We start from the raw sequence: 15499 nt of genomic DNA, 5'->3' as shown, positions 1-15499 counted from the left end.
TTTTTAATCTTAGCTGGTTTTCCTGTCACAAATTGGTAACAGACGACATATAGCCTTTCTTAAGCATTCACAAACAGCAGCCCAGTTTGACTATTTTCTAAATTTTGCTATGTTAGTTCTCATATATTCGTATAATACACCTTCTCGTTTGCGAGTCAAAATGAACGTCTAAAGGATGTTAAGGGTCAATTGTTATGCTCGACTAGAGTTATCAATATGTCGTTGAAGCCTCAAATATTAATGTTTCTTTATTTAGTTTTGATTTTTAGGTTCCAATGGAAAAACTAGCTACATAAGGAGGTGGTTGGCGTGAAGCTAGATTTATGTGCAATGAAATCGTATCTTGATGAGACTTTTAAAGGTTTAGCGTCCCATGCCAACCAAATTGAGAATAGAGTTAAGTTGGAAATATCAGCAAAGAAATGGGAGAATGATCCTAGGATGAGACGTTTTGAAATAGCTTTAATGGAACTAGAGAATACTCCTGTGCCAATTATTAGATATAAAGATGCTTCACCTATCACTCCTAAGCTGATGAAGGAGACAATGAAATAAGCAAAACGGAAGGTAAATTCATGCTAAGGATTTTATGATTAAGTAGAAACTATATTAATGAAAAGAAAAATAGTTGCATAGTGAGATGTTGCTATACCCTTGAAACGGTGTATGCTAGAGATTCTTTAGACAATACCCCCATAGTAACAACGAAATAGGTGCATTCACATAATTCTCATTTTACTTGTTACAAGCACCAAGATAACCATTTGTTATTGTTTTAGGTTGAGTTTAGTAAGGATATGGGTGATTGCTCCTTCTATCGCTATCTGGATTACTTCTCAGACGTTCTACAACCTTTAATTTTGGATATTGAAGATCCAAAGGGTGACAGCAACTATGGATTTAAGACCTTGGCCATGGCATTGGGGTATGGCGAGGAGGGTTGGGTCCAAGTACGAGTTAATCTGATTTCAGAGTTGCACGCAAGTAAGGAAGAGTACATACGGATGTTCGATCATGAAAATGTGACTCGTTGTGAGGGAAGTCTATTACACTTTAAGGGTGATGCTCCTGAGGAGAAATGGATGTTGCTACCTGAACTTGGTTATCTTGCAGCGTCAAAGTATAGCGTTGTGATTGTGTATTTCTCAATGGCAGGTTGTCACACTTTTCTGCCGTTAAAGTCAGCATTCAATGAGAATGACTATAAATTCATTGGTATTGGGCGTGTTCTAAACCACTTTTTAAAGTTGAATTTGGAAGCAAATTGTCCAATGCTAAAGATCGCGACGTTTTGGGAAAAACATCATCGTGAAATCGCAGATGAGTGGAAATCATATTTCATGTCTCGCTTTGATGCATTTCCACTTGTCTCTTGCAGAGATGATCATTTGGGTGACCATGTGATTCTGAGTGATTCAGATTGACTTGGTAAGAGGCCACATTTGTTGAAGCTTTCGCCCTATTATGGCTACAATAGACTTTAAGACCTTGGAATCACGTAGCCAATGTTTTTTCTCAAGTTTAATGCAATTGTTTGAGTTCACTTTAAATTTGTGTAGAAAAAAATAATATGTTCTTTATAATTTTGGATGTTGTTTGAAACAAGTTATTGCTTCCTCTTAAATTAGTTATGCACAAGTGAAAAACTATCGAATCCAAAGCCTTGTGTGTATGTAAAATCATGAGTGATGTGATTTTGAGTTGTAATATGATCATGAACAGCTGCAATATTATCTTAAGTTAGTTGTAATATGATCATGAAATAGATGGAGAAAGAGAAACACAAAAAAAAAATTGTGCCTCTTTCAGATTAAACAATTAATTAGAAGTGGATCCAGATGGCCGGATTCAAACCTTCAGCCTCTCAAATAATGAGCGTTCTTACCCTTTTGAGCTGATGGATCCATTGACAAAGACAAACATTCACCATATGATGAGTAACAAGTTCAGAGAAATCAAAGCACCTTGGCTGCTTATATTTTGTCTTCTATGTCTCTTATATCCTAAAATTACCTTAAGAGAGCATGTTTGAGACAGTTTCAATCATGATGATCAGGCATTTTATATCGTGCTCGTTTGCATATTCATACTGCTCTATAAGGCTTGGGTCTAACATGGGAACAAACGCTGCCTACACGACATTATTATGCAATAAGTACTTATTATGCAGTGAGTACTTATGGAAGTCAGGTAATAATACCCCAACAAAAATAGAGTTCTACAAAATAACCACAGCAATGAACCAATGCACCTAAATAGCATGTGAACAATATTGAAAACGTCACCATATATCTTTTCCAAACCTGCAGAAGATGTCGACATATGAAAAACCATATTGATTTACGTTTGGAGGACTGAGGACGCAGAGTACCCATAACAGAGAGACACTTCACATTGGACATGAGAAAAATCATAGTCATTATCTGGTTCTTAATCGTGTGTACACCCAAGCTGCTACATGACAGTAACAGGCTGATGCCCTGTCAAGCCACTGCAGGTCATTACAGGCCACTGATAGGCCGTCTTCTGACATATGATTCAATTACATAAAACATTTTCTCCATAATTTCCACCCATTCATCTAGCTTGAACAACATCTAACACCACCCAAACACTATATCAATTTGCCCAACCTCCATATTAATCAAGCACATACAACCTCACCAGTGGCAAACCAACAGAAACACTCCAGTCCAAATAGAGCAGCGATGCCAGCATCCTCAACCTTCAGTTCCTTCTTGTTTCTCCATAGGTGCTTAACATAAATACACTCCTTCCAGAATGTCTCAGTACGTCCAGCAATGTTGTATAAAAAAACAAATCAGCATGTTAATGCAAATTAAAAACCATTATGCTTTATAAGACATGCATATATAGATAGACTTGAATCAAGACTTTTTACTTATTTGTTTTTAAAAAATTCCCTTTTGAATTCCCACTAGCACTATAGAACGGTAAAATGTATTAATTCCAAAAAGACCATTATTCCAAATGTTATTTTACAACAGTAAAGGAGCAATGATAGGATGTACTAATGTACGTGGGAAAGACAAAAACAGCAATTACTATTTCACGGCGGATTGAATTGGCTTACTTGAAACTCTTCACACAAAAATCGACAAATCCTTGCAAGCCTTTGTTGTTTTTCAAACCTCCCCGTATTGATTTTGAAAACCAATTTAATGATGAGCTTCAAGTGTGATAATTCATCAATTCAAAAACCTTAAATAGTGTCAGTTTTGATGCAAAATCATCAAACAAGAGTGTGAGGTAGAAGATAAAGGATATTTATCGAAAAGATAAAGATAGAGGAGAGGAGAGAAGTCTCGCACGATTTTTTTTTTCTTGTTACAAAAAAATGGAACCTAAACAAAATTTCTACCAGTTCCATGCCGGTTTTACCCTTTATACATTTTCTCATTTTTATAGTGTAAGATGACAGATGTGTGGTCCAGATATGTGCGCATTGAGACGCATTTGAAGCCCTACGCATTGTAGATTTTGTATTCTATATATATCTCCACCAAATATTGTAGCTTTTTCCAGCCGATATATATTGCATTTTTTGGTATATATCGGTGATATATCCGATATATATTGTTTGTCTTTTTGATTGTTTGATAGATATTTCCGATATATAATGATATTTTGACCAGTTGAGCAAAAATGATATATATCTTTGATATTTATGATATATATCGGTTTTTGGGTACACGATATATAGCCCGACATGGAAATTATGTGTCTTGCTTTGAATTTATTCTAAAAATGAACGAACTTTCCATTTTTTTTTTACAATTGATGCAACCTATTTGATTTCCGTTAAATCAAGTGCAAAATTGAAGTCACAATTAGTTGGGTGATGTGTCGATCCTTGAGTCCAACTAAGCATGCATTATTACAAAGTCATTGTTGCCCTCAAACAATCATGTGATGCTAAACGGTAAGATCAATTTTGAACTTGATTTGACGGAAATAAAATAGGTTGCATAAATTGTAAAATAATTGAAAATTCATTCATTTTTAGAATAAATTCAAAGTACGTTGCATTAGTTGTAAAAAATGACAAAGCGTGTTTCATTTTTAGGTAATTTTGCCTAAATTCTTAATAGTCATACCTTATTGTTTCCACCAGTAGTGCTCCACCTCAATAGAATTGATAATAACTATCTCTTTGATTGTGCATGCATGAGGGTGTATTTTAATGGGGTACAACTTTATAGACCTATAGTTATTCTAAACACGCATTTTCGCTATGATTTTTATTGCCGTGTATAGTCACATCTTTTTTTCTTCTTATATATATTTTTTTTCTTTACTACATACCTAACTAATTGAAGCGACTATTTTATTTTTGTAGTTATTTTGCAATCATAAGGTTCTATGAGTTATTAGAGCAAGATTGACAAAGCATTTATGAACTTTTAGACTTGAAAATTGCCACGTTTGGCATGAGCTTCAAACCACATTTGTCATGTATTATTGTTTTTTCATTTGGGCTTTGATTTACTAGACGTAAACAAAAATCTCTCTCTCTCTCTCTCTCTCTCTCTCTCTCTCTCTCTCCTCTTACAAATCAACGACATCAACTCCTATTAAAAAGGAAATTTCTCGATCTCCGCTTTAAAAGAAAAATTATAGCACTTCTAATTAAAATGGGAATCATTCTCCTATTATAATGTGAATTCCTCTTTTATTGAAAAAGAAAAATCTAGCACTTATAATTAAAACGGAAATCATTCTCCTATTAAAAAAGAAAATCACACTTCTAAATTAAAACGGGATCTCTCCAGCCTCCAATTAAAAAACGGGAATCATTCTCCTATTATAATGGGAATTTCTCTCCTATTGAAAAAGATAAATCTAGCACTTTTAATTAAAACTGTAATCACACTTAGCTTCTAAATTAAAATGGGATCCCTCATCCAATTAAAAAATAGGTTTTTAAAACTTAATTAAAACAATTTGTTAATAAATTAAAATGGCCAGAAGGGGTATTTTTCTAGTTTTCTTAAAATTCCACATCATCAACTTCTATTAAAACAGGAATTCCTCTCCTATTGAAAAAAAAAATCTAGCACTTACAATTAAAACGGAATCATTCTCCTATTATAATAGGAAATCCTCTTCAATTGAAAAGGAAGGTTTTAGCAGTTCTAATTAAAACGGAAATCACTCTCCTATTCAAAAACAATAATTCACACTTCTAAATTAAAACACTTCTCCAATTAAAAAATAGGAATCATTCTCCTATTATAATAAGAATTCCTCTCCTATTGAAAAAGATAAATATAACACTTAGCTTCTAATTAAAACATATTTTTAATTATCGGTTTAGTTCATATCGGTTATTGGGTTATCAAAACCCATCGAATCACCTCTAATTGTAAGTATGGCTGAAGCTCCCTCGGTGACAAGGCTTCCCTCCTTGTCTTGTTTCGTTATTTCATCGTAAAAATCATAGAACAATCACAATATATGAGTTGTATACTATATCGGCTATTAAAATGCTTAATTAATAATTGTGCTCTACCTATCTTATTTTATGTAGTAGTGAATTTGACCTTTTATTTTACATTTATTTCTATGGAGCGATCTGTTGTAGCTTTGTAGGTGGCAATGGGACTCAAGGTCTTCAAACCTAAATGGAGACTTTTACAACTATATATAACAAAATATTTTTGCATGTGACATGCAATGCCTAAAAACTAAAGGTAGAATCTTCCTCTCAAAGATTGACATCCCAAAAATAATTCAATATTGAAGAGCTTTAGATTTGTTGACATCCCAAAAAATAATTCCAAAAAATAATTCAATAACAAATTATAAATTGTATGTGGCAACAGTACTCAAGCTCTTCCTCCTTTCAAAGATTGAAGAGTTTTAGATTTGTTGTGTCATTATTATATGTAGCTGCATTTTTTTCGTTCATTGCTTGCACTAGTTTATATACCCGAAGGAACTTCTGTAGCAAATGACTCTTTTTTTCCCCGATAATAGTAACAAATGACTCAGATTGAACAGATATATCCTTTGATAATCCACCTTAGTATATTTTATAATATTTGTGCAAACGGGTAAATAAGTTCACATTATTCAAAGGTTCAAAGCATAGCAGTAGTACATCGAGTATCTGAGTAAGTGGATCGGAGCAAGGGTCATATCTCATTTAAATAAATCAAAGGAGGTATGTCTAAATTTAATTAAATTTTCTCCTGTAATCAACTTAGGGGACAACTATCACACATGGCCCAGTAAAGAGAAAAATTACGAAGTCAATTCTAATTGATTGGATTGAATGACGTGGCGATAACCAAAACCCAAATTGTAGGGAATAAAACGAAAAGAAAAATAAGAAGAGAGAAACCAGAGACTAAATAGACCATCTCTCTTTCTCACTTCACAAGTACTGAATATAACAAAGACAACCAACAGAAGAATTGAAGAAAACAGATAGCTTATGCACATGTTTTACAATCCTTTTTGAATGTGTGTTTGTTATGATTTTTCCATTTTGTCCAACATATAATATGAAGGCACAAAACTCCTTCGACAAACAGAAATTCTTGCTCACTCTATACTGCCTCAAATGCATCTAATTTCAAGTATTACAAAACACTTTCACAGGCAAGCACCCAAGTTCTTCATCAAATTTGTCCAGAATCTAACTATTTAAATTAAACTATTCGAAATTTGATGCATAATCAGCAAGAAATTCCCAGTTATTCTTCCACTCATCCTTCTCGAAACTTTACCAACCAACGTTAACTACCGTACTTCAAATTCTTTGATTTTGATTAGTTGGAATTGATGAATATCAAATTCTAAAAAATCTATTTGAGAAACAAAATTCCAATTTTTACAAAAAAACACCCATGTAAATCAAAGAAGGTATGTTAAAGAGATTTTGAATAGAGGGAATTGGTCATAAGCTATTGATGTCATCTGTGAGGGACTAATATACACAACCAACGTATATTATACACGTGTCCAGCACAACTCGTCACCATATCAAGACATGCCAGGTCGCTCATACCAAGACCTTCCAGGATGCTCATATCATAACCGCAACCAAATCGCTTATACCAAGACCACAACCAGGTCTTGTAACGCTCAAAGATGGAAAGGGAGACGTTACAAGAATTATGTAACAACAACCATGCACTTTATTGCATCCTCATTAAAGCTCATTCAAGACCACATTAAGTAGAGGGGCAATAAAATCAAGATGAGACATCATCTAGAGGGGACTTTCTCCACTCCGGAAGGAGATGACTTTTTCTCCATAATCAATCCATTTTCCTATTCAAATGAGCAATCAATAGGAACTACGTCAGACTTGATTCCAGTTCATCGGAGAACTGGATACGTATGCAGCTCGTGTCTATTGCGAGCTCAGTCAAATCCACAACTCAATCCCATTATCCTAAGTTGTAAGACTAATTACGAAATCTAGTATTTACATCGTCGATCACTGTCCATAGAGAAAAAATAAAATAAAAAAGGGTTGTTCTGTTTAGTTTCCAGTTTCTATCTAGTCTCCATTTTCTATTTCCTTATTTTTCTTTTTGTTTTATGTTTTATTCCCTACATTTTATGGGACTAGTATTTGCACATGATCGTTATGACACGATACGGCGCTTCGCACACCCGATCGCATCCACCTCCCCGTCTGACGCCGCGCGGATATCGCCGCGCCGGTGCCCGACACACATCTATCTCCCGTGACGCATAGATATCTGCGCCCTTGATTGCCCCGATGCACATCCGCCCCTGTATAGCATATATACGTGTGCCTTCGGCTTCGGCACCTCTGACGCACATCTGCCCCCCGGTACGGCATAGATACCGATCACCGTCCATAGACAAAAAATAAAATAAAAAAAGGTTGTTCTGTTTAGTTTCCAGTTTCTATCTAGTCTCCGTTTTCTATTTCCTTATTTTTTTCTTTTTGTTTTATGTTTTATTCCCTACATTTTATGGGACTAGTATTTCTTTGGTACTATCGACGACACAAATCTGCTGCGCCCAAATATAAACGCAACATTCACCTCCCTGCATAACACAAATACACGCGCCTTCGGTGCCCCCGACACACATCCACCTCGATGCTCCGCAGATCGCCGACGCCCCGGTGCCCCGACGCCAAGCCGGTGCCCCTAGTAATACATATCGATGCCACATGCATCCACCCCTACACCACATATATCGTGCGCCCGGCTTCTACCCCGACGTACATCCGCCCCCGATACGGCACAAATACGTGCGCCTTCGGTGCATCCACGCCCCCTCTACTCATCTTTCGAGCCCAACAACCCATAAAAGTTCAGCCCAAAAATAGTCCACACTTTTTTTTGGTGGGGTGGGTGAGGTGAGAATTTTTTTTTAAACTCACCCCAAAAAACTTGTTAACTCACCCCAGGAAAACAATCTAGTGGCTATGGTGAGGGGGTGGCACGACCAAATATCACCTTATGAGGTGGAATTTGTTGTCCCAATCCATAATTTGTTATATAGACTAGAATTTAACCCGTGGCGATGCCACTTATTGAATCAAACGTATGTTTAAACACCATTTTACACCAATTTATTTTAAAAAAAATTGGCATGGTTTCCCTATCTTTTTTTACATCTGAAAATGAACCTGTATGGCGTCATATGAATTATAAATAACTTCGCACGACAATGGGCTAGTTTAGTTATTTATAAATTCATTTTTCAAAGCATACAACAACTCAAAACATGTCTAAGAAGACAATGAAAAGAATTATAGAGCAACACTATGAACTATGACAATAACTTAGCAAAAATTCCAAATCGTTATCAGCAAGCAATTCAAACCACACAGAATAAAAAAATATACAATAAGCACCCACATTAGTTATGATGGCACATGAAACCATATGCAGATCTAACTAATAAGCACCACAGATTAACGGTAAGTATGGATAGGTTTCTCTATTGATCAATGATATTCATTCAAATTTTGAAGTTGAAAAATAGAGATGCTTCATTTCACATTCATCGACTCCTGCATCATCACACAAACCAATTAAATAATGGACAAAATTAATCAATGTTCAAATTGTACCCCACAAAAAAAGTAGTGCTTAGTTTTCACTGATCATGCATACTCCTTAACTTTCTAATGCATACACATTTGATAGAAAGAGTGTGAGCATCCAACACAAATATTTTGATGCCTAATGTACAATAGAAATGTTGAGATGAATTGGTGTTCCTAGCTTGGACGTTCCACAATGTCAATACATGGTACTATTGAACTAATAACCTTTTGAACTACATTATCTCAAAGTCATGCAAAGTATTAAAAATTGAGTCCATTCCTTGTGTGAGATAACCTGCCAAAACACTTATTTTAAGTTTCTGATAAGTTCAATCATACACTAATTTAGTGGCTCCATTATAGATTGTAAAGTTGATTGATACAAAAATAAAAAATTAAAAAAAATAAATAATAATAATAATAATAATAATAATAATAAAGACTCTAGCTAGCTTTCTCAAGGAATATGGTGGATTTGTAATTAAGCCATATCGATATAAGTCGTCGGAGGTAGCATAAGTGAATTGCTAAGAAGAAGGCAAGAAGGTGACAATCAAACTAAAAATTAAAGATCGACTCACATAAGAATTGGATGAAAACACCTTCTATTGCCATTAGAAAATATTTTTTATATGTAAATTATTTGCATGAACGTAAAGGCATAGATTTAAGATGATGATCTAAGATGCAATGTGTTATGATAACTATTATGAGTAGATTTGGTATAGGCAGAGCTTTAGAAGCTTAGGTAGGCTTTGACACAACTTAACTGCCTAGAGTATCCTTAAGCAAGACGAAAACTATGGAGGTGTCACGACAATCTCTTGAGCTAATTGGACTTGGTGGTTCTCATGCAATTATTTATTTATAACCTGTACATCATAAAATTAACGTACGGTAGAAAACAAACATTGTATATATGACAATATAATACATATATACCTTAACAATAATTTGGTCGGAATAACTGTAATAGTTGACTGTGGAGGTGTGACTACTACCTCATGAGCTTATTGGACTTGATGTGAAGGTATTTATGAGGTTGACGAATTAGCACTTATGCACTCTCTCTATCTTCTTGTGTGTTGAGCCAACTTGTGCTTAGAAGGAATAACACTAAGTAGAGTTGACCGTGGAGGTATCTAGACAACCTCATGAGCTAATTAGACTTGATGGTTTTCATGTAATTGTTTGTTCATAACCTTTATTTTGTAATTGGTAAAAGGTTAAATACATAAAAAAATTAACAATATTAACGTAAGCATAAAACAAACATTGTATAGATTGTGGAGTTTTACAATTCATGTAAGAATAAAAAAAGAAGAAAAAAACCTTGAAAGAATAAAAGAAAAAAAAAAGTTGAAAAAATACCTCAGCAAATGCATCACGTTCACTGGTAGAAGTAGTTTGTGTCTTATCCATGCTGAGGAGAAAATGGAAAACAATAAAATTTTTACGAGAACATGGCAGACTACAAAATATTGATAATCAATGACTTGTTGAGCAAAAAACAAAATAAATATGACTGCAAAGAGTTAAATAAGACTTTCAGTAGAAGATAACTGAATGTTAAAGATCAATGAACATCTTAATTAAACCAAGAAATATTAGTTTTCTACTCAACCTAATGAAGGCTAGAAGTAAACTTTGTGACAAAAGATGATGTTTCTACATGATAACCATTTATAGAATGAAACATAGTGCACAATCATCCAATGCATGGGTTTTTATTTCGGGTGGTGATTTTGTTGGTAAGTTTTTTTTGGAGTAAGTAAGACTCTTAAAAGAAATTGATTTTGGGTGGTTATTTTGTTGGCAAGTTTTAGGACTATTTAGTTTAAAGTAAGTAAGACTCCGAAAGCAGGACTCTTTAGTTTAGAGTAAGTAGGACTCTTAAAAGAAATTGATTTATCACCTTAGGATCATCCCAAAATTGTTTTCTCCCTGACCGCTTGATATAACAGTATCATTATTATATTTGTTGACAAGTTTTAGGACTCTTTAGTTTAGAGTAAGTAGGGCTCTTTAGTTTAGAGTAAGTAGGATTCTTAAAAGAAATTGATTTATCACCTTAGGATCATCCCAAAACTGTTTTCTCCCTAACCACTCGATATAACAGCATAAAAAATCAAGCTTCTTTCCACAATGTAAATACATGGTACTATTAAACTAATAACATTTTGAACTACATTATCTCAAAGTCATGCAAAGTATTAAAAATTAAGTCCATTCCTTGTGTGAGATAACCTACCAAAACACTTATTTTAAGTTTCTGATAAGTTTAATCATACACTAATTTAGAGGCTCCATTCTAGATTGTAAAGTTGATTGATACAAAAATAAATAATAATAATAATAATAATAATAATAATAATAATAATAATAATACTAATAATAACAAAATAATACTAATAGCTTTCTAATAACAAAATATGGTGGCTTTCTCAAGAAATATGGTGGATCAGATATAAGTCGTGAGGGTAGCATAAGTGAATTGCTAAGAATAAGGCAATAAGGTGACAATCAAACTAAGAATTAAAGACTCACATAAGAATTGGATGAAAACACCTTCTATTGCTATTAGAAAATATTTTTTATATGTAAATTATTTGCATGAACATAAAGGGGTAGATCTAAGATGATGATCTAAGATGCAATGTGTTATGATAACTATTATGAGCAGATTTGGTATAGGCAGAGCTTTAGAAGCTTAGGTAGGCTTTGGCACAACCTAACTGCCTAAAGTAGCCTTAAGCAAGACGAAAAAACTCTAGCAGATTGCAAATTGTATTGTTGGGCCAACTTGCGCCTAGAAAGTTGCGAAGGTATGAAAGCATTGGTGGGATTGACTCCAAGAGTTAACTGTGGAGGTGTCACAACAATCTTTTGAGCTAATTGGACTTGGTGGTTCTCATGCAATTATTTTTTTATAACCTGTACATCACAAAATTAATGTACAGAAGAAAACAAACATTGTATATATGACAATATAATACATATATACCTTAGCAATAATTTAGTCGGAATAACTGTAATAGTTGATTGTGGAGGTGTGACTACTTCCTCATGAGCTGATTGGACTTGATGTGAAGGTATTTATGAGGTTGATGAAGTAGCACTTATGTGCGCTCTCTCTATCTTGTGTGTTGAGCCAACTTGCGCTTAGAAGGAGTAACACTAAGTAGAGTTGACCGTGGAGGTATCTTGACAACCTCATGAGCTGATTAGACTTGATGGTTTTCTTCATGTAACTGTTTGTTCATAACCTTTATTTTGTAATTGGTGAAAGGTTAAATACATAAAAAAAAAAAAAAAATTAACAATATTAACATAAGCATAAAACAAACATTGTATAGATTGTGGAGTTTTACAATTCATGTAAAAAAAAAAAAAAAAAAAAAAAAAATAAAAAAAAAAAAAAAAAAAAGTTGAAAAAAAACCTTTGAAAGAATAAAAGAAAAAAAAAAAGTTGAAACATTCATTTGGTAGAAGTTTTGTGTCTTATCCATGCTTTGAGGAGAAAATAAAAACAATAAAATTTTTACGAGAACATGGCTGACTACAAAATATTGACAATTAATGACTTGTTGAGCAAAAACAAAATAAATATGACTTCAAAAGTTAAAGAAGACACTTTCAGTGAGAAGATAACCGAATGTTAAAGATCAATGAAATGACTTTTAATTAAACCAAGAAATATTAGTTTTCTACTCAACCTAATGAAGGCTAGAAGTAAACTTTGTGACAAAAGATGATGTTTCTATATGATAACCATTTATAGAATGAAACATAGTGCACAATCATCCAATGCAGGGGCTAGGACTATTTAGTTTAGAGTAAGTAGGACTCTGGAAGTAGGACTCTTTAGTTTAGAGTAAGTAGGACTCTTAAAAGAAATTGATTTATTCGATATAAAAGCATAATTATTATATTTGTTGACAAGTTTTAGGACTCTTTAGTTTAGAGTAAGTAGGACTCTTAAAAGAAATTGATTTATCACCGTAGGATCATCCCAAAACTGTTTTCTCCCCGACCGCTCGATATAACAACATAAAAAACCAAGCTGCTTTATTATGTAGATATACTAGAATTTAACCCGTGGCTACGCCACTCAAGTTATAATTAAATGAATACATGTAAATTTAACTTTTACAATAGAACTACCTTTTTCTTTTTCTTTTTTTGACATTTAAATTGAACTTGTTAGTGTCATTGTGATACCCTTAACTGAATATGCCTTAGAAAATCATCTTGGCCGAGTATATGTATTGAGAACAATTTGTTCATCTAGAAGCTTCATACAGCAAACGGAGTGTACTTGCATCGAAAAAAAAACAAAACGGAGTGTACGTAAACAACTTTCACTATTCATTCCTTATGTAATCCATATTCAATTTATACACGCTTTCAAACGGTGAGCAAAGATTCAAATTTTTTGATACTAAACCATTCTATGAATCATAATCATGGCCCAAATTAACCTAGCAAAAGCAACTCAAGCTACAACAACATTTTAGTTAGATACTAAATCCTTGGTTACAATGAAAACTTTATACAAATACATAATGCTCTCTTATTGGAAATGATTGCATACCTTAGCAAATAAGGTGAGTGACTATTCATGAGCTGATGATTCTTGCCTCTACAGTGATGATGCACACTTAAAATTGCTAGAAGGTAATAACTGTATTGAATTAACAAAAGGAGAAGAGTTACATTACAAAGAATTGAGAAATGAGTATAATAGTTGATTATGTAATAGCATACCAACTACAATACATTAAGAGGAGAATCAATTATGGTTGTTCCACTAAAGTTAAGAAGTCTGGTATGCTATCTCACCACTTCCCAGTGCAATGAGGTAAGTGTTGCTCCTGCTGTTGCACATTTTTTAGTGCCAAAGTTGACTTCCTGTCCAAGCTAATGTGATAAAGAGCCAGAAGTTCTAATGCACTAATTGAGCAAAATGCTTCCACTGCAGCTATTGATATAAGACAATCCATAATTTAATCCAACCTGCTTGAATAGAGGTGATACTCTTTAGTCTGCCTTGTGATCCCTACTCCTAAGATGGAGTAACTAACGTGGTCGAAGGAGGAGCTATACAATATTATTTAACCATGGCCATTATAGGAGGAGCTATACACTAGTATTTAACCATGTCCATTATATTTATACCATGTAAGATATCTCATTTTCAAAATTTTGAAACTATTTTTTTCCATTTTTTTTAACCTTAGCTTATAACAATTTTGGACTCCACCTGGAAAACCTGCTCTATGTGGCATTAGGTTCTCTTCTTGGCTTTGTTAACTCTTAGCCTGCTTAAGTCTAGCTCGATCTATCTGGGGGTTGTTAGCTTTTGCTTAAGTCTAGCTCTGTCTAGAGGTGCTACTCTTTAGTCTGTCTTGTAATCCCTACTCCTAAGATGGAGTAACTAACATGGTCGAAGGAGGAGCTATACATTACTATTTAACCATATCCATTATATTTATCCCATGTCAGGTATCTCTTACTGTTTCTCTTGCTGTTTTCAAATTTTTGAAACTATTTTTTTCCATTTTTTTTTAAACCTTAGCTTATAACTATTTGGACTCCACCTCATAACTATTAACTGAAGAACGGAACATAGCATATTGCAGCTAGCATAACAAAACATTAGAGGCAACTTAGTGGCCAAGACCATTCTCACAAACCAACAAGCGTCTGAAGTACAAAGTAACTAAATACTTGTACGCAACTGCATAGCAATTAAAAGTTTATTTAATCTCAATTTCAAAAGTTGAAAAGTTGACCCTCATGTAATGTTTTATTTTGTAAACAATGAAACAATTATATAATTTAATATGTGAAATAACTATACCTATTGAAGAGGCTTGGAGCGATGGAGAAGAAGCACTCTTGTTGAGTTTCTGGTTCTCTGAAGATTTTGCGTGAAGAAAAGGGGAATCCTTGTTGAATTTCTACTTCTCTGAAGATTTTGCGTGAAGAAAATGAGAATTTTTTTTGGCTTGAAGATCGATTTTCGTGAAGGTTTTGTTGGCGTGAAGAAAAGGGGTTTTGAAGGTTTAGTCGGGGTTTAGTCTATTTTAGAGTATTAGGTAAATAGGACTCTTCAAGTATTAGAGCATTAGGTAGATAAGATTCTTCAAGCATATTAGGTAATTTAGAGTATTAGGTAAATAGGACTCTTCAAGAATTAGAGTATTATGTAGATAGGATTCTTCAAGCATTAGAGTATTATGTAAATAAGACTCTTCAAGCATTAGCACAGATCCCGAGAAAGTCAGAACCACCACTTAAGCCCTTATAACTTTGCTAAAAAACTAAGTTGTTTTGTATTATAAACTAGAAATTAACTCGTGGCTACGCCACTTTCGAGTCATAACGTTATTCATTTTTTTATTAATTGAATTAGAAACTGCAAAAGAA

General features: G+C 33.8%; 1 protein-coding gene across 1 annotated transcript; it reads left to right on the top strand.

Annotated features, from left to right (window-relative positions):
• The first annotated feature begins 797 nt into the window (after positions 1 to 797).
• On the top strand, positions 798 to 1424 carry LOC147512378 (uncharacterized). The gene has a single exon (XM_086598718.1). It carries the CDS (start codon positions 798 to 800, stop codon positions 1422 to 1424), a length of 627 nt encoding a protein of 208 aa, XP_086454844.1.
• The last annotated feature ends 14075 nt before the right edge of the window (positions 1425 to 15499 follow it).

Source organism: Coptis chinensis, chromosome 3, assembly GCF_015680905.1.
Source record: "Coptis chinensis isolate HL-2020 chromosome 3, ASM1568090v1, whole genome shotgun sequence".
NCBI lineage: Eukaryota > Viridiplantae > Streptophyta > Magnoliopsida > Ranunculales > Ranunculaceae > Coptis > Coptis chinensis.
The sequence above is the reverse complement of the archived record's forward strand: the minus strand, read 5'-3'. Positions and strand labels throughout refer to the sequence as shown.